The 23,677-nt window shown below is 39.5% G+C and overlaps 1 protein-coding gene across 1 annotated transcript in view; it reads right to left on the reverse strand.

Annotated features, from left to right (window-relative positions):
• Nucleotides 1-23,677, reverse strand: part of LOC145342376 (forkhead box protein O1-like) — a 49,892-nt gene that overhangs the window by 6,280 nt on the left and 19,935 nt on the right. Inside the window, exon 2 of the mRNA XM_080187909.1 lies at nucleotides 1,536-2,818. Coding sequence (XP_080044035.1) covers nucleotides 1,556-2,818 — 1,263 coding nt within the window. The 3' untranslated portion in view covers nucleotides 1,536-1,555. The remainder of the gene's footprint in view (nucleotides 1-1,535; nucleotides 2,819-23,677) is intronic.

Raw genomic sequence — 23,677 nt, forward strand, 5'->3', positions numbered from 1 at the left:
CGGATCCTGCCATTCACACCTCTAGTCACATCATCTGTTTCTTTATTTGCTCAATACTGCTCCCTTCAGCTTTTCACCATGGAACCTTTATGGCATTTTTGGTTTAAATCAGCCCTGACTTCCAATGTGTCAAATGTTCTCTTTGGTTGTTCTTCGCACCCTCACCTCCTCACTTATTCAAAACTTATTAAATTTCTAACTTTTCTCAGTGTTGTGAAAGGTCACACGCCTGAAATTTTAATTCTGTTCCTCTCTTCAGATGCTGCTAGGTTAGTTGAAAATTTCCAGAATTTTCTGTTTTTATTTCAGATTCCCCACAACTGTAGTTTTGTTTTAAGTTTTAAATGTTAATACAAATACTCAATACTTTGAGTTAATATTCAAAAGTATAACATTAATTCTTTTCTGCAAAGTTTTTTGTCAAATTGGTACAGTAAACAGCCCATCTTGACAATATGAAAATGCTATCATAGGCAATGATTACAAAGAAAGGAAGCACTTTGATTCAAATATAGGCAACTGTCTTCTTCAGACTACTTTACAAATTAAAACTATTCATCAAATCCTTAGTTAGAGGGTTGCTCTTCCTTGCAATTACGCCATTTCTACATTACTTTCAGTTCATTTATGTGTACATCTAAACATTACACAGAGGCAATCAGCACCTGAATGGCAGTAAAGCATCAATTCATTTTACTTTCAGTCTGAACATAGCCTTTTCTTTTAAAGTGCAGAGTTAAAAATGCAGCAATTTTCATACACTATAATTTGTATTGAAAAATAATTGCTGAAAATTGACACTGCCTTTCAGAATGGCATCAAAATGCACTACACCTTATAAATTCTAAGTAAGCAAAAGAGCCATGTGTGCCAGGACCTACATCATATCTACTAATAATTCCAGTTCAGAAGTTTCCACTGTCAAGGGATTAGAAACAGATCAAACAAGAAAATCAAGAATGTTCAGTCTGCTAATGGCAGTGCAAGTGAGGAGACAGTGTTTAAACATGCCACAAGGGTAGAAAACCATAAAGTGAAAGTTTAAGATGAAAATTTTCACATTGTTTGTGAAGAATGGAATTGAGCGACGCAATGGACTTTATCCACACCCTCATCTAGCCCATCAAACATACTAGACAACTTGGCCAAAACTAGTTCTCCGTGTTGAAGCATTATCATTTACAAATTCAAAACTTTCAAATGGTCAGATCCACTTCAAACCTCAATCTGAGAGGAAAAGTCTGGAATCCTAGGCAGGAAAATTGCTTGAGAGTTCTGTCCATGAATCTCCTGTTTGCCATTTAAAAATAATTTTAACTGCTTATAGCTGCTTCCATGCAAGGGAAATCTTGTTTTAAGCTCTCATTTTAAATTGCTTCTGCTGGTTCACATGCAGTTGGCAAGGTGGTTGACTGCAAGGGGAAATAAAGTACACTTGAAGGCAAGTCAGCTTTATGAATATTGTGATATGCAGCCAAATTGTTTATCTTTGAAAAATTAGTCTGGTACAACATGAAAGACAAGACTTTAGTTACCTTCGGATAATGTATCTAAGTTAACTTGGCACCCAGCTACGAGAGGATGACTGTGAAGTGTTAGGATAGGATGGGTTATTGGCAATAGGCTCCAAGTTGAAATCAAGCCCTTCATCATCCATGAGGTCGTGGTCAATTATGTAATCCACATCACAGTCAAGACTTTCCATGAACATATCCAGATCAAGATCGCGTGGAAAATTCTCAGAATTCATATTCATCCCTCCTGAAGAATTGCTGTTGCTGTTCGAGTTATGAGTGGACGGCAGGCCAAGTTGCAGAGCCTGGTTTACAGGTGTCTGAAGCTGGGCCTTCAAAGTTGGCATTTGGCTTGCATCAGGCGGAGGTCCTATCATACTCAATGTGTGAGGTAAAGCATTAGCATTAGCAGATGTGGCCGACGGACCTGCAGACTTCCCTCGTTGACTAGCCTGACTAACTTTTGACTCTCCAGATGGGCTGTTGAGCGATTCAACATTAAACAACATCAGATTTTCACTGTTCAGTCGACCGCCTGTCTGTGGCATGACAGGGTCAACTTGGCTCATCATCACATCAGTATGAGTTGGTGAATCTGAAGTCAGGAGCGCTTCAAGTGTTGGAGGTACACTAAAGTGGGTCTGCACAGACGTCAGGTCAGACGGATCAAAGAAAGAGTTTCCATAGGTAGAAGCCTGTGATCCAGAGACTGAGTTTTGCTGCCTGAATGTGTAGGTTGAGTTTTGCTGTATCAAGCCAGTGGACAATGACTGCTGGGTTGGCAATAATGTAGATGAGGGGGACATGAGGTTCAAACTATCAATGAGTTCAAGTTCTTCAATTATGTTTTCAGTTAGGGTTGATGGCAACTTGCTTGTAGTGCCAGGGTAGACCAATGCAGAATGGAGCTCATCTTCTAGATCCTCCTGTTCTGGCATTATGGGGGACAGACGCCCTGTACTTAAAGTACTAGCATTTGAACTTGTTCTTGGCCTAAAGCTAGTCCAGGCCTCAGAATCCTCACTGTTGCGAGAAGAAGGACTTCCAGGCCATTTGGAAACTTGTGAACCAGGACTATCACCACTCCCTTCCTGGGTTGCTTGGAGGGCAGCCTTTTTCCGGGCTGCTCTCCCTTTGCTCTTCACAAGTTTACTATTGTTGTCCATTGATGCTGCTCTTCTCCTGGGCGACTTCCCACTTTTCCCACCTTCAGGATTAAGAATCCACCAGGAACTCTTCCCTGTGGCTTCATTGTGGACTCGGATGAATTTACTGTGCAAGGAAAGGTTATGTCGAATGGAATTCTGAAAGAAAGGTTTGAAAAATGATTAAAAATCACGTAGGATGAAGTTTTAAATTAAGTACTTCAACTCTTGAAAGGTTACACCCCAAAGCATTAACCCAGTTAATGTTCAAGTGCCGACTGGCCTGTTGTGCATTTTCAGCATTTTGCAAAAGCTTGAAACCTGAATTAAAACAGTTTTTATTTGACTGTAGGAAATTAAGATTTTTAATATTTTAATGAGTGAATATAAATAAAGTTACTTTTAAAATCATATGCAAATCATCCAGTGTTGACTTGTATTCCTAGTTTAACATTTCAACTAATAACAGACTGCCCTGTGGTGCTGTGACCTAATGTAAAATGTCAGTGATACAACAATAGCTGCTCTTGCTAACTGGAAAATATCTACAATAAAGCTCAATTTTTACTATGCAAATAAAGTGATTAAAAACTAAAATTAGCCTCAGAAACTAGACATTAGAGAAGTTCTTGTATTTTTGATGAGTATATTTGGCAAGGATTGCTCAAGCATTTTGCACTTTAAAAGCATCTTCAGCCATATGTGGTCTTTAGGGATATAAATTTTGATCTGTCAATTTCCAGCCAGTTTACAGCTTCAACCCCAAAAGGCTTCACTTCACTAGACAGGAAACTGTGCCAATGTATCACAACAAATGGACGGAATTAACGAGTGAGATTTGTGGTGACTCTGGTATCACTCGACAGCTGCATGTGTGGGAGTTGATGATTGGCCAACAGAAAGCAGCTGTGAGGGGAAGAGAGAGAAGTGTGTCCATGGTGGAAGAAGTTTGATTAAAGAACAGCACTCTTCTTGGCCAATATAAATTCAACAGTAGTGTCACTATCTCTTATTCCATACTTTTTCTCACTGAGACACCCAAAGAATCAGCATTTTGACGCAATTACTGCGGCCACAGACGTTGAGTCTGCAAATAAGATGGAAAAATTAAAAGTCCTCCAACTGAACTGAGAGATATAAATATACATCAAACTGATGCAGTGACGTGACAAATATTCAAAATGGAAGAGGGAAATGAACCTGGGACTTTACCAGACTGAGCTTAATAGATGTCCTCCAGGTAAAATGTAGTAACAGCCTGAGTTATAGCACCACACTATTTATTTATTGAAGCATGGTTTGTAATCAGTAAAATGGACTACACAAAAATTATTTGAAGACATGAAAAACATTTTTAAAAACAAAATTAATTTTCATTCCATGAAAGATTCTGGCAGAAAAATAAACTGCAATTTGCGCACTTTATTTTATACATGATCTACACAGGTGTATAATCCATCATTACACCATATGATAAACTGCCTGTAGCTTCCCTTCACAGACCAAATCAGACAGACTGCAAAGTTACAATATAATTCTCACTAAGACTGAAATTCAAACTGTAGCACCGTCATAATATTGTGGTATACGAATGACAAAACGCAATCTATTATACCCCAACATTCAGGCAGATGCTTAGAACAAACCCACACTTCCAAAGTAAATCTAGAAATTTTTTTAGGTGAATATTTCAACTGAATTTGCAATTACCATGCCAGAAAAGTCTGGCTAAATAAGCCAAATCTCTTATTCAGGGGGTCACACGTCAATTGCTTTGACAAACAGTCATCTGGACTTGAAACGTCAGCTCTTTTCCCTCCTTACCAATGCTGCCAGACATACTAAGGAGATTTTCCAGCATTTTCTCTTTTGGTTTCAGATTAGAGCATCCGCAGTAATTTGCTTTTATCAATTGCACTGCATTGTTGCAATCCAAGTGATACATGTCATCATGCTGCCGTGCCACTAAGGATTTCTCAAACACCGTGCATTTTGTGAACTACAGTTATTCTAAAAAATGTATTTAGTTGAATTTAATGTGTAGTCACATCGCCAGTATTCTAGATTTTAAGTATTTGACCTGACTTGGTCAAGAGAAGTTCATTTCAATGTTTACTGTACTGAATTTATAAAGGGATTTCAGCTTAACGTGGAGCCAAAAACCTTTGTGTGTCTAGTTTATTTGCTATGCAACTGCCATATAGGAACGTTATAGCTTCTTCACAAAGTCTTCATTAGTGGACGCAGTGATTGGCAGACACAGGTACCTTAGAATTCAATTTCACAAAAGAAGGCTTGGAACACCACCACTGGTGAAGGGAGGGAGAATGACGAAGGAACAATGACAATTGTATAGAACAACAAGGTTCACAGCTTCAAGTTCTGCCATGGCAGAGACTGGTTGTTAACAACTTTAAACTGCATCAATCATCTTAAAAAAAAAGACTTAGAACAACATGTTGGTGTTTATGAAGATTTTGAGTGAGGAAATAATGGGCTGGCAAAACTGAAAAATAATTCCCAACTAGAAAACTATATTTTCTCTCATTGTTTTGTATTCCTTCTAACTTGAAACATATTTTTCCTCCAAGTTTTGTATTGTTGGATAGTATAGAAAAACAAAAATATGAGGCAGGTGAGGGTGGTACAGTAGACACACCACAGACATTGTTCCAACCACAGGTTTTAATAATGCTGAGCTTATGTTCACTCTAAGAATACAACATTCTTGGAAAATGCAATGCCTTTGCTACTACCACAAATTCAGCTAGTTTTTCTCTCTTTCCTTTAATGTGCTTAGAGGTCGATTTTCCTTATTTACTTCTCTTGCTCCATTATTTCTCCTATGTGCAATCTCACTGAATTCCCCAAAAGCAGAAAGTTATGCTGTGGTATAATAGTACTGGTAGCCTTCCCTTTGTTTTAATATTGAATGATTTCACGCAAGAGGCTGGACAATGAGTGTTCACAGATTACGTGCCTAGAAATCTTTCACACCTAACATTCTAAACAAGGACCCAGATCCACACTACAAAGACAGAATCGCAGGAAGACAATTAGTTTAATTGATTTTTCACTTCTTGGTGGGCATGGTTTGTTGCTTGCATCATGAGGGAGCCATAACTAATAACTTACACCAATATCACCCTACATCACATTTGACACAAAATAACAGAATGCAGAAAGTAAAGAATCAAATGGTAAGAGTCCCCTCCTAAATGCTATCCAATAACTCCCAATAGAAAATGAATGCGTGAACATAGATCAAGGACAAAACAAAAAAAAAATCACAACTGCAAGGTCAGAACTGGCAGTGGTGCACCCCCAAGTCAGAGTGTTGACACTGGCTATCCAGTACCCTTGCATAAAAATTTCCACATTATCTGCAGAGCCATATTCTCCAAGGATGCCAGGCTTGGAAGAGTGGAATGGAGGAAAGTGGCACAGAAAAAGGGATATCAAAATATATGGATAATACAACTTGAAACCATTTGAAAATTATTTTTGAGAAATACTTAGTGAGGTCAGAAATTCTTCTCCAACCACGAATGGCAATTAGAAATATGTTCCAGGAGATAACAGTCACCACAAGTATTACCCAATATCCAAAACATCTCTTGTGTACAGCAATGTCAGCCTCCCCAACCCAGCCAAAAAAATTATAGGGAAACTAACAGAACCCCAGTACTAAGCTCAATCACTTCAACACGTTAATCACTTCCTTAAATATTAATTATTTTTTCACAATTTCTTACTCCTCTAATCAAGCAAATCTGTTCTCACTTATAGCATCAATGATATTAGTTTCTGAAAGTAAATTTGACAGACTCCACCCTATCTAAAACATAATTATCGAACAAATGGTCATGTAATGATACACAAATTCATTGACATATTTGCAAAATGCAAGTTAAATCACTGAATAAAATTTTGAGCATAAGTCTGTAAGAAAAACCAATCACACTGGAAGATGATGCAGAATAAAGTATGAAATTTCCAGAAGAAGCTTAGTAGCAAGAAAAATAAAGTTCATAGCATCATAGAACCTCTATAGTGCAGAAAGAGGCTATTCGGCCCATTGAGCTGGCAAAGGCCACAATCCGAACACGGCCTATTTCCTTAATATTTACTCTACTAATCTCCTGAAACTATGGTCCATTTAGCATGGCCAAATCAACCTGACCCACACATCTTTGGACTGTGGTAGGAAACTCACATAGACATGGGGAGAACATGCAAACGCCACACAGGCAGTAACCCGAGGCCAGAATTGAACCCAGGTCCCTGGTGCTGTGAGGCAGCAGTACTAACCAATGTGCCACCACACCACCCCTAGTCTTGAAGCAAATCCCTTTAGGCTGAAGATCAGAACTAAATACCGATGTAAAGGAGGATGTAAAGCAACCTTGAAAAGGAAAATGTGAGGGGGCAGATGAAGAAAAATTCTCCAAGCAGTAGGAGTGATCACCTTGTGATTATTTACAACTAAAGGGCACCAGCAAAACTCTGAACAAGATGTGAATAATTACTGGGAGAAGAATGTCTTAAACGGGCATTCATATAAACTGTCTTCGCCAATTTTGATGGATAGCATTTGTGTCAGGGCCCTTAATGTTTCAGTGTTTACTTACATTAACCAAATCCTGTGAAAACTTGCACTTCTTGCAAAACATGTAAACACTCACTGCTTTAAACATGATGCTTCAAGAATTTTAATAGGTCTACTACTAATTTCCTACTGCGTTGTGTTCACCAGGTCAGTGCAGGTTGGTTAGCTGCAGACCATGCAAGAAAAATAAATGGTTTTGCAAAATTATCTTGATGGTTAATGGAAACACAACAACTTTGGTATCAGCACGTCAGAAATTTACCACCGCTGCTCTTAACTCAGCAGATGAAAATTAATTTTCCATTTCATCATAAAGGGCAGTGCTCCAAGTGGTATTAAGCGAAATGGTATGTGAAACTTCACCATTAGTACACTGCAAAACTAATCTTCTTTGGGGTGCTTAAGCTCAAGATTGCACCACCTACTCAGAATATATTTAGCATACGTGAAAATGATGCAGCACACCATCTCCCTCTGCCGCTGTGTACACCTTTGATAATTGGACATATGTGTACTCCAACTAAACGCAGCAATCCAGAAGTTGGTGACAGTGGGACTGGGGGTGGGGCAGGGTGGGGAGGCTTTCTTCTTCTTTCCTATTTGTGCACTGAATTAATTACTTTGAGTGGTTTCTTTAGTATACTTTACTGGAGGATTTACCTTCAAGGAGCCCTTGGAAATTAAAAAGCTGCCCCCCAATAATCTAAGCTGTCCTCAAGAAATTATGTGAAAATCACCTTGGAAAAAAATCATTCTGACCCCTACTACTTCTTTATTACTGCCTGTTATCAGTACATCCATTCAAAATCTCTATCCCTCTACCACATCCAATTCAGGCATGTCTAATTCAATGAAGCAATCAAAAGCAAATCAGATCTGTGATTAAAATAGTGCACATGTACATGTCACATGTTACCAATCACGTGTTCACAAACAACAAATCTGTTTAAAGACTGATTAAAAGTTGCCTCAATGTTTAAACAATCACCTTTGAGATATAGAAGAAATAAATTATTAAGGATAGTATCTTGGAGTTGCCATGTTATCACCCATCAAAGCGTGCAGGCACAAATTACGAAGAAGAATGGATCAGGTTCCTATAGGCAAATAACTTACAAACACTAAATATCTAGACTGACACAAAGATAGGGTGGCATATTGGTGCAGAGATTAGCACTGCTGCCTCTCAGTGCCAGTGACGTGGGTTCAATTCCAGCCATGGTGACTGTGTGGAGTTTGCATGTCCTTGCCTGTATCTACACGAGGGACCTCTGGGCACTCCGGTTTCCTCCCACAGTCGAAAGGCGAATTGGCCATGTTAAATTGCCTCAGTGTTCAAAGATGTGTAGATTAGCTGGACGGCTCAAGAACAGGGGATGGTGTGATGTTGTATTGAACTTTGCCCGACAAGAGGTCGGGACTGCCGACAAGGCCGGACTGCCTTGGGGATAGGGGGTTCAGGTTAAGCCCTATTGAAAGTCAGGTGTGAGCTTAAATGGCTGGACACAAAGGGCGAAGCAACTGGCCTTGGTGCATGATGCAGATACTTCGGAGTTAATCACCAAATGGAAGACAGAATCCCTGTTCGAAAGAATACACTTAATTGTGGAAGTCCATTCAAGTATGCTCGGAAAATTGAGTGACTGGGACTTTGTTTGAAAGGATACTGGAGGAATCACATTGGGTGGGGTAGGCAGTGTCTCTTTTTTATTTGATTTATTGTCACATGTATTAGTATACAGTGAAAAGTATTGTTTCTTTTGCACTATACAAACAAACATACCATACATAGGGAAGGAAATGAGAGTGCAGAATGTAGTCATAGCTAGGGTGTACAGAAAGGTTAACAATGCAAGGTAAGTCCTTTCAAAAGTCTAATAGCAGCAGGGAGATTGAATTAAAGCACTGTTAGAGAGTTTAAAAGAGTTAGAATGAAGTTTTAGAGGCATAGAACAAGAGTAAAAGATAGAATTAGAAGGTATGCTGGGCACAGCTTGCAAGAAGTCGCCATTTGGAACTTATCTGCTGAGAATGTGCTGTTATGAATATTTGATTAAATACTGTTGTATATTGGTATACAATGATAAGTATAGTTTCTTGCATGCTATACAAATAAAACGCACTGTCTGTAGAGTACATTGGAGAGAAGGAAAGAAGAGGATACAGTAGTGTTACAGTTACAGCTTGCGTGTAGAGAAAGATTAGCTTAATATAAGGTAGGTCCATTCAAAAGTCTTAAGACAGCAAGGAAGAAGTTGTTCTCAAGTCAGATGGTACATGACCTCTGACTTTTGTATTTTTTTCCTGAACGAAGAGGAAGGAAGAGAGCATGTCCCAGGTGAATGGGATCCTTGGTTTTGCTGGTTGCTTTTCCAAGACAGTAGGAAGTGTAGACGGATTCGACGGATGGGAGGTTAGTTTGCGTGATGGATTGGGCTACCTTCACAACCCTTCGTAATTTAGGTCAGAGCAGGAGCCATACCTAACTAGAGGATTTTCACAGTGACTTCATTGCAGTGTTAATGTAAGCCTACTTGTAATACTAATAAGTAACAAATAAATCTATCTGGAAAGGATAGTTTCTATGGAGCATCTGTAAATGTTGGTGAGAGTTGTAGTGGTCACAGTAGTGATGAATTTCTTCAGCTTCCTAAGAAAGTTGGTAGACTTTCTTAACTAAGCATCGGCATGAAGGAACCAGAACAGGTTGATCGTGATCTGGACACCTAAAAACTTGGAAATTCTCCACCGTTTGCACCTCATGCCCATTAATCTAGACAGGGACATGTCTTCCACTATGCTTCCTGAAGTCGATGACTATCTCCTTCGTTTTACTGGCAATGAGGGGGATTATTGTCGTCATACCAGTTCACCTGATTCTCTCTTTCTTGTACTCTGTCTCATCATTATTTGAAATATGACCTACTACGGTGGTGTCATCAAACTTGAAAATGGACTTGGAGTATATTAAGAGGCTGAGGACATAGACTTACAGAGCACCAGTGTGAGGATCATCGTGAAGGAGGTCGCATTATCTATCCTCACTGATTGCAGCCTGTGGGTTAAGAAGTCTAGGATCCAGTCACAGAGGGAGGAGCCGAGCCGAGCCCTTTCCAAACCCGAGTTTGGAAATGAGTTTTGTAGGAATAATAGTTTGAAGGTTGAGTTGTAGTCAATAAATAGAAGTTAAACATAGGTATCTTTGTTATCCAGTGTTCCAAGGTTGAGTGCAGGGCCCAAGATATTTTGTGGACCTGTTGTGGCGATAGGTGAACTGTAGTGGATCCAGGCAATCTGGGAGGCCAGCATTAATCTGTGCCACAACTAACCTTTTGAAGCATTTCAGAATGATGGACGTCAGAGCCACCGGACAATAGTCATTAAGGTGGGGTTGAGTGCTTTAGGCGTATCAGAAGAACCATGGGGGAGGCTAAGGCACCACAAGTGTGTGCAGAGATAACAACGTGTTAAACTTGTTAATACCACAGTCTAACAGCACAAGTACCGACAAGCTTCCTGTTGCTTCTCTGAGCAGAACCACTCCTTAAATGTGTACTGATTAGGAGGGTAACATGGGGCAAATTGAAAAGAACCCTAAGGTCTGTAAAGCAGTTATAACTTCCAGTTCCATTAGTGAAGCTGGCCAATCATCAACAGCACCTTGGAGGACTGAAGTTGTTTTGTTCAGCTACTGGATCACAATATCTGCCACAGAAAACAGACTTTGTTTGAATGTTCACCATGGGGCATGGTACCCCAGATATACTTCAAATACTCTACCTGTCTCCCATCCTCTTCAGCAAAGACTACTGTAGAAACAAGTATCAGGATTTTCTCACAAGCAAAATAGTGAGTAGCAGAACTTGCAACAAAATGCAAAATGTTTTGCCTTCTTACAACAGCCTACAATCGTAACCCACTGAAAGGTGATTCCACTAGCTGAAGCTGCACCACATTTAAGGCAGCTACTTGGACTGCAGAGACACAACCTCTGGATATAGAAGAACTTGTCCTCATTTCCAGAGTCCATCTTTCAGATGGAATGTTAAACCAAGGTGTCATCTACTCTTCTAGGTAGATGTAAAAAAAACCATGGCATCACTTTAGAGAAGAGGGAGCTCCTCCAATATCCTAACCAATGGTTATCATTCAAATCAATATCTCAAACAAATCATCTGTTCACTATTACTTTGCTGTTTGTGTGAGCAGGTTTTCCTTTCTTCCTCCAAGTAACTATTTTCATCAGCTGGTATTAAAGACTGAAAGTGTCATACCAAATAAACAACAAAAAATTACCATTAATACACAGGAAGGACCTGTACTTGGCATCTTGTAATATGCCAACTACCACAATGTTCATAAATGCCTCAAACTATAATGCCACAGAGTAATTCATCAACTGCTGAATCCATCTTATTTTTCTTTCACGGCTTGTGGCATCACTGGCAAAGCCAGCCTTTGTTGTCCATCTCTAAATACCCTTAAACTGAGTGACTTGCTAAACCATTTCAGGGGGTATAAAGTTGGTCTGGAGTCACAAGTAGGCCAGACCAGTTAAGGGCTGTAGATTTCCTTCCCTCAAGGACATCAACGAACCAAACATTTTTCCCCACAACAATTGCTGATAATTTCATGGTCATCATTACTGAAACAACTTTTCAATTCCAGATTTAGTAACTGAATATTTTAAAATTCCACCAGCTGCCACGGTGGCATTTAAAACCATGCCCAAAGTATTAGTCTGGTCTTATGGATTACCAGCCCAGCGAGATCATACTAGAGGCTTTCGCAAAAACACAATGCCACTGTGAGGTTGATATGCTCCAAATTGATGTAGGGTATATCACTCCTCCTTCTCTTCTAACATTATGTCAGTGATAGGGCAATTACTTCATGTGAGCCCCGAACGTAGGCTGGCCAGCATTTATTGCCCATCCTTAGTTGCCCGAATGGAGCTGAGAATCAACCAAATTGTTGAGAGTCTGGAGCCACATGTAGGTCAGACCAGGTAAAGACTTCAGATTTCCTTCCCTAAAGGGCATTCGTAAACCAGATGGATTTTTGCAACAATGATTTCATGGTCAATAGTAGATTCTTAATTCAAGACTTTTTTTTATTGAATTCAAATTTCCACCCGCCGTGGTGGGATTCAAACTTAAGTCCCCAGAACATTAGCCAAGTTTCTGGATTAATAGTCCAGCGACTATACCATTAGGCCATCCCATACCCGAGTGCTGCAGTCTTTGAGATAAGGCATTAAACGGAGACCTGTCTGCCCTCTCAAGTGATTGAAAATGATTCCAAAACACCATTTTAGAAAGTGCAGGAGAATTCTTCCTAAAAATCCTGGCCAACATTTATCCATAAAACCTAACAAAAAAGTGATTCAATTATTTGTCATTTGTCAAGTGAAAGCTGGCTATCACTTTTCCCTACAATACAACAGTGACTATACTTCAGAAGTATTTCATTTTCTGCACAGCACTTTGGATGTTATGCAATTGTGAAAGGTGCTATATAAATGCAACTTTGTTTGTTTTTCCTTTATCACAAATTCACCTCACACCTTTTTGGCTTGAATCTCAAGGGCCAAGAAGACATAATTATGCACACCGCAGAATTTTGAAAGATAAACAAAGATTTTTTGGATACATCTTACATTACTGAAGATCAAAAGGTTAATTGCTCTATCGCAGTGCTATCCCAAGGATTTGTACTGGCATCCATCAGGGTTCCTAGATATAGATGTGAAACAAATGGGACAGATATTCCTTCATGATTCTGCCTTGAGCTGTATGAAGTTAGAATTCCGCAAGTATAACATAAAAAACTGCATATAAAATCATTCAATATGGGAATTATGACAGTTTCAATGCCTGTTAAAAGTGGCAAACAACATGCTACCATCTTCAAAAGACTGCATGCCCAGATAGACATTCTAAAGCCATCCAACATAGCACTGACAAAGATGTTACACAAGATATTCCAGGCAAGTTGCAAACTGAGACTCACCTGAACCTCTTGCTTAAATTTTAGAGATGGACAGTACACCCCAAATCAAATTCACTCCAATAGCTTTCAATTTCTTGAAAGTCAAAATAACCGTGCATTTTCTGTGGTGGAAGGAGGGGGTGGAAATCCCAAGAGTGAATACCAACGCTATGAATTTTCAGTCTCATTCCTTGACAACCACATTGTCAGCCTGGAGTTGGTGACATGTCAGCGATGCGACAATTAGGTAAGATTACAGGTGGTGGTGGTGGTGGTTGTTGGGGGGGGGGGGGGGGGTAAGGAGATCTATCTTGAAAGCGTGCCAGAGCTAAAACTACAATTAAACTTGTAAATTTTAACGCACAAAATGTTTTCTCCTTTGTTACGTTCCCCAAAAGTTTGCCTCAACTTGCTATCCACCCAGTGAGAAAAGGTTTCAAAAGTAATGAGTACATTCTTGTCTTCAGATATAACAGAACTGGAGTGAAACTTGTGTTTATTGTATGCAGGCTATCAAAGCCTCCAAATGTTAAAGTGCAAAACCACAATCTCCCACAAGCTTCCTCTCAAGTTGCAACACTACAATAAACTTTTCACATTTGACAAAATAAAATATCCCATAATGAGAAAACAATTATTTTAAGAAAACATATGAGAATTATTATTTATATGCCTTAAGAGGAAATACAGCCATCAGGATTCTATTCTGAAGTTTGTTACTAACACCAGTCTAGAAAAGATTAACAGTGCGGGTGTTTGGCTAGTGAACTGTCAGCTTTCACCAACATTACCCCTCTGAATCTGACCACAATTTCAGTGTGTTCATCTGTGCTTCTGATAATCCTCAAATTGTGGTCTGTCATTCTCTACTTCATCCTGGGCTCTGTTATTGACAGAGCAACGCCACTCCTGCTCTACCATCTCACACCTAGAGTCAGCAATCAGAGAAAACAGTTGATCTGCCAAGAACACCCCTTTGTCCACTCTAATATCAGGAATGAGGGATTTCAGTTAGTTGGAGAAGCTGGATTAGCTGAAATTATTCTCTTTGGATCACATAGTAATTAGGACAGGCCACTTGGCCCAATGAGTGCAGCCAACTCTGTAGAAAAAACATTCAGTCCCATTGCCCCGTTCTAGTGCCATAATCTGCAAATTTATTCCCATGTTCCAATCCTAAGGAAAAAATGGATTTTTAATAAAAGCCATGTAGAATGAGGGCTTTTAATGGCAACCTGAGAATTAGCCATTTGGAACAACCAACCTGGCCCTGAAAAATGTGTTATTAAATGCCTGTGTTTTAAAAAAAAGTTTGTTCATGATATTTCAGCTTTTATGTTGGCCACGGGTGTCCCAAATTTTATTTTATGTTCTTTTTAAGCAATAACACTTCCTGACTGAGAGTGTTCTTTAATGTGATTGGCTGCTTGCTCAGTTTGATGTGGCTGGAAGCTGGGAAACAGGTTTAAATGTAGATAACTCTCCAGGTCTAGATGAAATGTATCCAAGGCTGCTGTGGGAGGCTAGGGAGAAGATTGCAAGGGCTCTGACGATAATTTTCAAATCCTCTCTGGCAACAGCAGAGGAAAACACAGTAAGAAGTCTCATAAACCAGGTTGAAGTCCAAGGTTAAAAGGTTAAAGTTAAAATTGGATTTTAACCTGTTGTTGAGACTTCTTACTGTGTTAACCCCAGTCCAACGCCGGCATCTCCACATCATAAAAGAGGTGCCAAAGGACAGAAAACGTGGTACCATTATTCAAGAAGGGAAGGGAAAAAAAAAAAACAGGTTATTACAGGCCAGTGAATCTAACATCAGTGCTAGGAAAACTATTGGAAAAAATTCTGAAAGATAAAATTAATCACCACTTGGAGAGACAAGGATTAATCAAGGAGAGTCGACATGGTTTTGTCAGGGGGAGATCATGTCTACCAAATTAAATAGGTTCCTTGCTGTTTGTAGTGTACATTAACAATCTAGATGTGATCCTGGGGTGGGGTGAGGGGTGCCATGATTAGCAAGTTCGCTGATGACATAAAAATTGGTGGCATAATAAATAGCGAGGAAGAAAGCCTTAGATTACAAGACAATATAGACGGCTTGTCAGATAGATAGAACAGTGGCAAATGGAATTTAACCCTGAAAAGTATGAGATAATGCATTTTGGGAGGACTAACAAGACAAGGACATATTCAATGGTCAGCAGGACACAAGGAAGCACAGAGGACCAGAGGGATCTTGGGGTGATTGTTCAAAGGTCGCTGAAAACAACAGGGCAGGTAAATACAGAAAAGAGATGGAGAATCTGGTAAATTGGTGCAATGACAATAATCTCTCCCTCAATCTCAATGAAGGAGATAGTCATCGACGCGGAAAGTGTAGTGGAAGATATGCCCCTGGCTATTTCAATGGCGAAGAAGTGGAAATGGTCAAGAGCTTCAAATTTCTAGGTGTTCAGATCACCAACAACCTATCCCGGTCTCTCCACTCTGACGCTGTAGTTAAGAAAGCCCACCAACACCTCTCCTTTCTCAGGAGGCTAAGGAAATTTGGCATGTCTGCTACGGCTCTCTCCAATTTTTAAGGAGGCACCACTGAAAGCATCCTTTCCAGATATATCCCAGCTTAGTATGGCTCATGCTCTATCCAATACTGCAAGAAACTACAAAGGGTTGTGAACATAGCCCACGCAAACCAGCCTGCCATCCGCTGACTGTCTATGCTTGCCGCTGCCTCGGAAAAGCAGCCAGCATAATTAAGGACCCCATGCACCCTGGACATACTGTCTTCCACCTTCTTTCAATCAGAAAAAAATATATAAAACCCTGAGATCACGTGGCAACTAACTTAAAAACAGCTTCTTTCCTGTTATCATCAGACTTCTGAATGGGCCTGCCATATATTAAGCTGATCTTTCTCTTCACCCTAGCCATGACTGTAACACTATATTGTGTACTCTCTTTATTTCTCCCTTATCTACACTATGAACAGTATGTTTTTGTCTGCAAAGCACACAAGAAACAATACTTTTCACTATATCCCAATACATGTGACAATAATGAATTAAATCAAATAAGACAATTCAGAAGGCATATGGGATACTTGTCTTTATTAACGGAGGCATAGACTATAACAGCTGGGAGATGATGATGGAGCTGTATAAAAAGCTCATTCGGCCACAGCTAGGGTACTGTGAGCAGTTCTGGTCACAACACCATAGGAAGAATGAGATTGCACGAGAAAAGATTGAGGACATTCCCCAGAATGTTGCCTGGGCTGGAGCATTTCAGCTATGGAGAGGCTGGTTAGACTTGGGTTATTTGCCTTAATGCAGAGAAGGCGGAGGAGGGGGTCTGACAGGGATGTACAAAATTTTGAGGGGGATAGATAGGAAAAAAAACTTTTCCTCTTAGTAGAGAGGTCAATAACTAGGGGGGCATAGAATTACAGTAAGGGGCAGATTTATAGAGGATTAGAGGAAAATGTTTTCATCCAGAGGGTGGTGGGAATCTGAACTCTGCCTGAAAAGGTGGTAAAGTTGGGAAACCTCACAACACTTAAGAAGCATTTAGATGAGGATTTGAAACACAATAGCATACAAGGCCTTTGATCAAGTGCTGGAAAATTGGATTAGAATAGATAGGTGCTTAATGGCTGTTACAGACACGATGTGCCAAGGACCCTTCTGTGTGCTGTAAAACTCAATGACTCTATTACCTAATATGCCACTAAGTTCTTTACAGACTCAGTCAAACAGAACTCCTTCCTGGTAGTCTTCTTTCAGAAGCCTCAACACAAAAGGAAGAGAAAGTAAGGGTAATGTCTCTGAGTAAATAAACCATCATTTGCCCCAGCTGTAGTAAGTGACTTAACAGGGAAGAAATGCCCCTTTTGCAAGTCCAGCTAAACTGCATCCATCCACCTAATGATTGTCAAACGTTCAGACACTTAAAACTAAGCCATGTATTCCATTTTACATGTTATAATGGTAGCACACATCACTATAATGTACATTTTTTATCTTCTTAAAATAGAAGTGCTTTCATCCTGGACTGTTAATAATTAAACCTTTAATAATTAAACCATTTCACAATACAAATTGGTTTGACTGTGATGTTTGTTTCTTGAAATAAAATATGTTAAAAACAATTGTACTACTTTGGGGAACAAAAGCTTTCAAATACAACCAGGCAGATTTGCAGGAATCTGACAATGTGGATGAACAAGCGTGTTATTTCTTAAAAAGGCAATAACTTACCACGGTTGCAAGTTTTGCCAATACTTTAAATTTTAAGGAAAATAGAGCAATGAAAAAAAGCACTGTTGTTTTTGCTTACTACACGGATACACAAAAAAACCCAAAATCTTTCCACTTTCACAAAAAGATAAAAATCAGAATCTCAACAGGAATTTAACTGACAGGCATTCTTTTTCCTTTGAAGTTTGAGATGCATCTGCAGCTACATCAGACAAGCTTGCCCAGTTTCAATTCTATTTTCCTCAGAGTCTGAGCTCACAATGAGAATATTGTCTCTTAAAACTAGCGGCTTCCCACTCCCCAACATAAACACAAGAGCCTTTCTGTGCAGGAATGCCAAATTTGAATGGTATCCGACCACAGAAACTACACATCAGGAAAGGGTTATAGTATGGAACACAAAGCTAAAAGCCACCTTCAACAGGAACCAGACTCATTAAAATGGTTACAATTCTGAAAACAGTCTTATTGGCCAATTTTTTTCAGTCCTGTCTTTTTACGGCATTTTATTGCTTTATATTACTGGCCAGAAATTGGAACATTGCACAATATCCACTGCCATAAAATTATGAAGCAAACTCAGTAAGGTCACTTATGTTCCTGCTAGCCCTTTTTAAGTCAAACAGAAAAATATAACCAGGTGGTACAGTAAAACATGATAAGTTAGTTGAATGGCCTCCTTCTGTGCCATAAGCAATCTATAATTTACTTGTCAGCTTCTCTAAGAATTCCACCTCATCAGGTCTGGCAAAATCTAAATTTTAAGAATAAATGAAAGAACTGGAGATGACAAATCATTCGACATCTCTTGGCATAAGTGATGAGAGCTTAAATGTTGATGTCGCTGTTTTCTATCAAAGGATTCAATGTGTACGGTTGAAATGCCACACTCAGGAAAAAATTAATTTTGAAATGATTTGGAAGCCCCTTTTAAGTTTTTACCAGAAGTAACTCCACATAGTTGCACAACTCAGACTGTGATTAATCTTTATCTTACTGCACATGCAAGGACTCATACAACTGAACAGATAAAACTAATGAATTTAGTACGTTCAGACCAGTTGATCTCCCTTCAAATGAACACACATTCTTAAGTCCAATATTTCTAGCAAGTTCTTCAGCTAGTTACATAACCAACAGCTGCAAGTCTGTTTACAGTCTCTGTACTGGAGTCTCAAATTTCAATCCCAGTCCTGGCCGAATGGATGCCCATATTTTTTGAATGACCTGAAAGGCTGATCAGGGCTCAGAGGAAAGAACAAACTCCTTTTTGAAGAATTAGAATCCCTATCTCCCCAGTTAGCTTTCTGATTTTTAATTTTGGGTATAAATCATGTTAAATTTTGCAACTAAATGAGGAACAGAAACTCTACCATAGTAGATCTAAATTCTTCTAAATATTTACTGAATCATTGAAATTCTTTGAAGGGCCCAATGCAAACAACTACCATGGTCAAAGAAAAGTGAAAGAGGGTATGAGAAACCATGATAAGATGAAGCCAAGCTGGGTTTCAAAAAAAATACTGACAACGTCGGGAATCCAAAATAAAAACAGGCCAGAAAACAAGTGTTGAGAGAGAAATGAAGTTAAACTTTTAAGTGAATGAATCTGGCGCTGATGCACGCTTATCAACCCGAAATGTTAACTTTTCTTCTTTCCATTGAGCTGGGCCAAAGGCCTTTTTCTATGTTGTATACTACTTTGACTCAGCACCTCTGGCATTTCCTATTTTTATATCAGGTTTCTAAAGTTTACAGTTTCAAAGAATGGTAAAACTGCAGCAGGATGCAAGTTCTACAGTTTTCAGGTGCTAAGAATAAATGAGGTGGGGGGGTAGGAAGCTTTGTAGGGAGCTTTTATTTTCAGTAATAAAAGCAAAATATTGCAGATGCTGGAAATCTGAAATTAAAACAAGTGCTGAAAATAACTCAGCAGGTCTGGCAGAGAGAAACAGAGTTAATGCTTCAAGTCCAATATGACTTTTCAGAACAAGCTTTTTCTTGCATTCATACTTGCTAGGAATTTAAGAAGTGTAAGAATATGCAAGGCTTGAGCAGTGTTAGGCTTCATAGAGAGGTTTTGAGTTGTCAAGATGAGATGGAAAAAAATCTAACCGCATCTGAGACGAAAGCAAAATACTGCGGATGCTGGAATCGGGAACAAAAACAGAAAATACTGGAAAATCTCAGCAAGTCTGACAACATCTATGGAGAGAGAATAAATCCAACATTGAGTCTGAATGACCTTTTGTCAGAACTGAAGACAAAGAAAATAAGACAAGATTGTAGCAGTGTCTAAGTTGCTTGTAGTATGCAGAACTGATATTGCTGTATGAGAATTTCTTGTCAGGAGTGAACACAGGAACATATGACTTAGGAGAAGTAGGTTATCTAACCCTCTGAGCCTGGTCCAACATTTGGTAAGATCATGGTTGAATGAATAGTCTCAATTCTCTCTCCAACTTTTTCCCCCTGTAACCCTTGCCTAACAAAAACCTAACTCAGCCTTGAATAAATTAAATGAACCAGCCTCCACTTCTTCCTGTGGAAGAGAGTTATGACCCTCGGAGGAAAAAAAAATTTCCTCTGGTCCATCTTAAAAGAGAGCCCTCTCATTCTTAAACAGTAATCTCTGGTTCCAGTCTCTCCCACAAGAGGAAACATCCGCCCATTATCCACTCTATTAAGACCCAAGATCTCTAATGTTTCAATAAAGTCACCTCGCACCCTTCTGAACTCAACTGGATATAGGCCCATCCTGTTCAAAACAATTCTTCAAAACAATTAACCCTTTATCTCAGGAATGCTTTGAGTGAACCTCCTCTGAACGGTTTCTAACAATATTATTTTTCAAATAATGAGACCAAACCTGAGCATCATACTCCAGATATCATCACACTGTCATATACAGCAAAACTTACATATTTTTACATCCTATGCCCCTTGCAATAAATTTCAACATTCAATTTACCTTCTTAGTCATTTACATATTGACCAGCATTTTACCATTCGAGTACCAAGACATCCAGCTTCTTTGGTGCCACTAAATTCTGCTATTCCATTTAAATTGTACGCAGTTTTTCTCTTCTTCCCGTCAAAGTGGACAACCTTATATAACACCACACTGCTACAGCAAATTTTTTGCCCACTCTTTCAACCAATCTATATCCTTTTGTAAACTATTTACCTCCTTGTGGCAATTTACTGTCCTACCTATCTTGGTGTCATCAGCAAATTTAGTCCCTTCAACCAAGTCATTGATCTAGATAGTAAATAGTCAAGGCCCTAGCACCAATCTTGAGGCACACTACAAGTTCCATTAATCCCTAGTCTCTGCATCCTATTAGCTAATGAATCCTTTACCCATAGTATGTTACTCCATACATCATGATCTCTTATCCTGTGTTGTGAACTTACCAAATGCCTTTTGGAAATCCAAGTACATCACATTTATACATTCCCCTTTATTCAGCTTGCCTGTTATTTCCTCAAATTATTCTAACAAATCAGTTAAGCACAATTTCCTTGTTGAACCTGCTGATTCATTATGATTTTCTAAGTATCCAGCTAAAACCTCCTTAGGGTTCTAGCTATTTCTTCATAATAGATCTGGCTTGTTTCCTGTTTTCTGTTTCCCTCCTTTCCTGAATAAATTTACTGTTTTCCAATCCAATGGAACATTGAGAATAAAAGTGCTTTTGGCAGAATATAAATTAATACATCTGCCATTTCTACAGCCACGTCTTCTAATATCCTAGGATACAGGCCATCAGGTACAGGGGACTTGTCAGCATTTAGATCTAATAGTTTATCTTTAAGTTCCTCCCTTCTACTTCTTCAGTCTCTTTGGGGAGTTGTACAACTTTTCTACAGTGAAGGCAGACACAAAATACCTGATCAAAGATTTTCCATTAATAATTTCAAAGACTCAGAGGTCCACCACTCACTTTAGTTTCTCCTTTCCTGTTTAAATACGAGTAGAACACAGAACATAGAACATTACAGCGCAGCACAGGCCCTTCGGCCCACGATGTTGCGCCGACCAGTTAAAAAAAAACAATGACCCACTAACCTAAACCAATCCCTTTTCGTCCATAAACCTGTCCACAGACCTCTTAAACGCCCCCAAACTAGGTGCATTTACAACTGCAGCAGGCAGGACATTCCAATCCCTCACCACCCTCTGGGTAAAGAACCTACCCCTGACATCTGTCCTATAACTACCCCCCCTTAGTTTAAAGCCATGCCCCCTCGTGCTAGATTTTTCCATCAGAGGAAAAAGGCTATCACTATCCACCCTATCTAAACCTCTAATCATCTTATATGTTTCAATAAGATCCCCTCTTAGCTGCCTTCTTTCCAGCGAAAACAACCCCAAATCCCTCAGCCTCTCCTCATAGGATCTCCCCTCCATACCAGGCAACATCCTGGTAAACCTCCTCTGCACTCTCTCCAAAGCCTCCACATCCTTCCTGTAATGTGGGGACCAGAACTGCACACAATACTCCAAGTGCGGCCGCACCAGAGTTGTGTACAGTTGCAACATAACGCTACGACTCCTAAATTCAATCCCCCTACCAATAAACGCCAAGACACTGTATGCCTTCTTAACAACCTTATCTACTTGATTCCCAACTTTCAGGGATCTATGTACACATACACCTAGATCCCTCTGCTCCTCCACACTATTCAAAGTCTTCCCGTTAGCCCTATACTCAACACATCTGTTATTCCTACCAAAGTGAATTACCTCACATTTCTCTGCATTAAACTCCATCCGCCACCTCTCGGCCCAGCTCTGCAACCTGTCTAAGTCTTCCTGCAAACTATGACACCCTTCCTCACTATCTACCACACCTCCGACTTTGGTGTCATCAGCAAATTTACTGATCCACCCAACTATACCCTCATCCAGATCATTAATAAAAATCACAAACAGCAGTGGCCCCAACACAGATCCCTGAGGCACACCACTTGTAACCGAACTCCATGATGAATATTTACCGTCAACCACTACCCTCTGTCTCCTATCCGCTAGCCAATTCCTAATCCAGTTCCCTAGATCACCCCCAATCCCATACATCTGCATTTTGTGCAGAAGCCTACCATGGTGAACCTTATCAAACGCCTTACTAAAATCCATATACACCACGTCCACTGCCTTACCCCCATCCACCTCTTTGGTCACTTTCTCAAAAAACTCAATAAGGTTAGTAAGGCACAACCTACCCGCCACAAAACCATGCTCACTATCTCCAATCAACTCATTACTCTCCAAATAACTATAAATCCTATCCCTAATAATTTTTTCCAAAACCTTGCCCACAACAGAAGTGAGACTCACCGGTCTATAATTCCCGGGGAAGTCTCTGTTCCCCTTCTTAAACAATGGGACAACATTCGCTAACCTCCAATCATCTGGCACTATACCAGAGGCCAACGACGACCTGAAGATCAGAGCCAGAGGCTCTGCAATCACTTCTCTTGCCTCCCAGAGAATCCTGGGGTAAATCCCATCTGGACCAGGGGACTTATCTATTTTCAGTAGAAACTTTTACTATCAGTTTTGATATTTCTAGCTAGCTTTCTCTAATATTCTATAATTTTTCATTCTTTGCTGGTTCATAAAATCTGTCCAATGGTACCACAACTTCACAGATTTGTAGTGCTTTTTTTCAATTTGATGCTATTAACTTGCTTATTTAGCTACAGATAATGCATGCTTCTTCTAGAGTGTTTCTTTGTTATTTGGGATAAATATTTAATAAATTATTAAAGGAGTTATTACTATCTCCTCAAAAGTCTGGCATTGCATCTCTACTCTCCTACCTTTTAACTTAGTTTCCTAGTTCACTTGAGCCAACTCTGTCTTCACACCCTTATAATTACCTTCACACGTACACCTCCTACCTTCAAATTGAACACAGAAATCTATCTCATTGTCACTGTCACCAAGTAGGTTCTTTATTATGAGGCTATTGATTAGCCTGTGTCATTACATATTATGTGGGCAACAGCAGCCTGATTTCTGGTCGGCACTTGAATAGACTGCTCCAAGAAACTGTCCTGAATGCACTCTATGAACTAATTTTCAAAGCTACATTTGCCAGTCTGATTTGCCCAATCTACAGGTAGGTTAAAGTCATCCATGATTGTTGT

The sequence above is a fragment of the Carcharhinus amblyrhynchos genome, chromosome 4, assembly GCF_965287045.1.
Source record: "Carcharhinus amblyrhynchos chromosome 4, sCarAmb.v2.hapA, whole genome shotgun sequence".
Taxonomy (NCBI): Eukaryota; Metazoa; Chordata; class Chondrichthyes; order Carcharhiniformes; family Carcharhinidae; genus Carcharhinus; species Carcharhinus amblyrhynchos.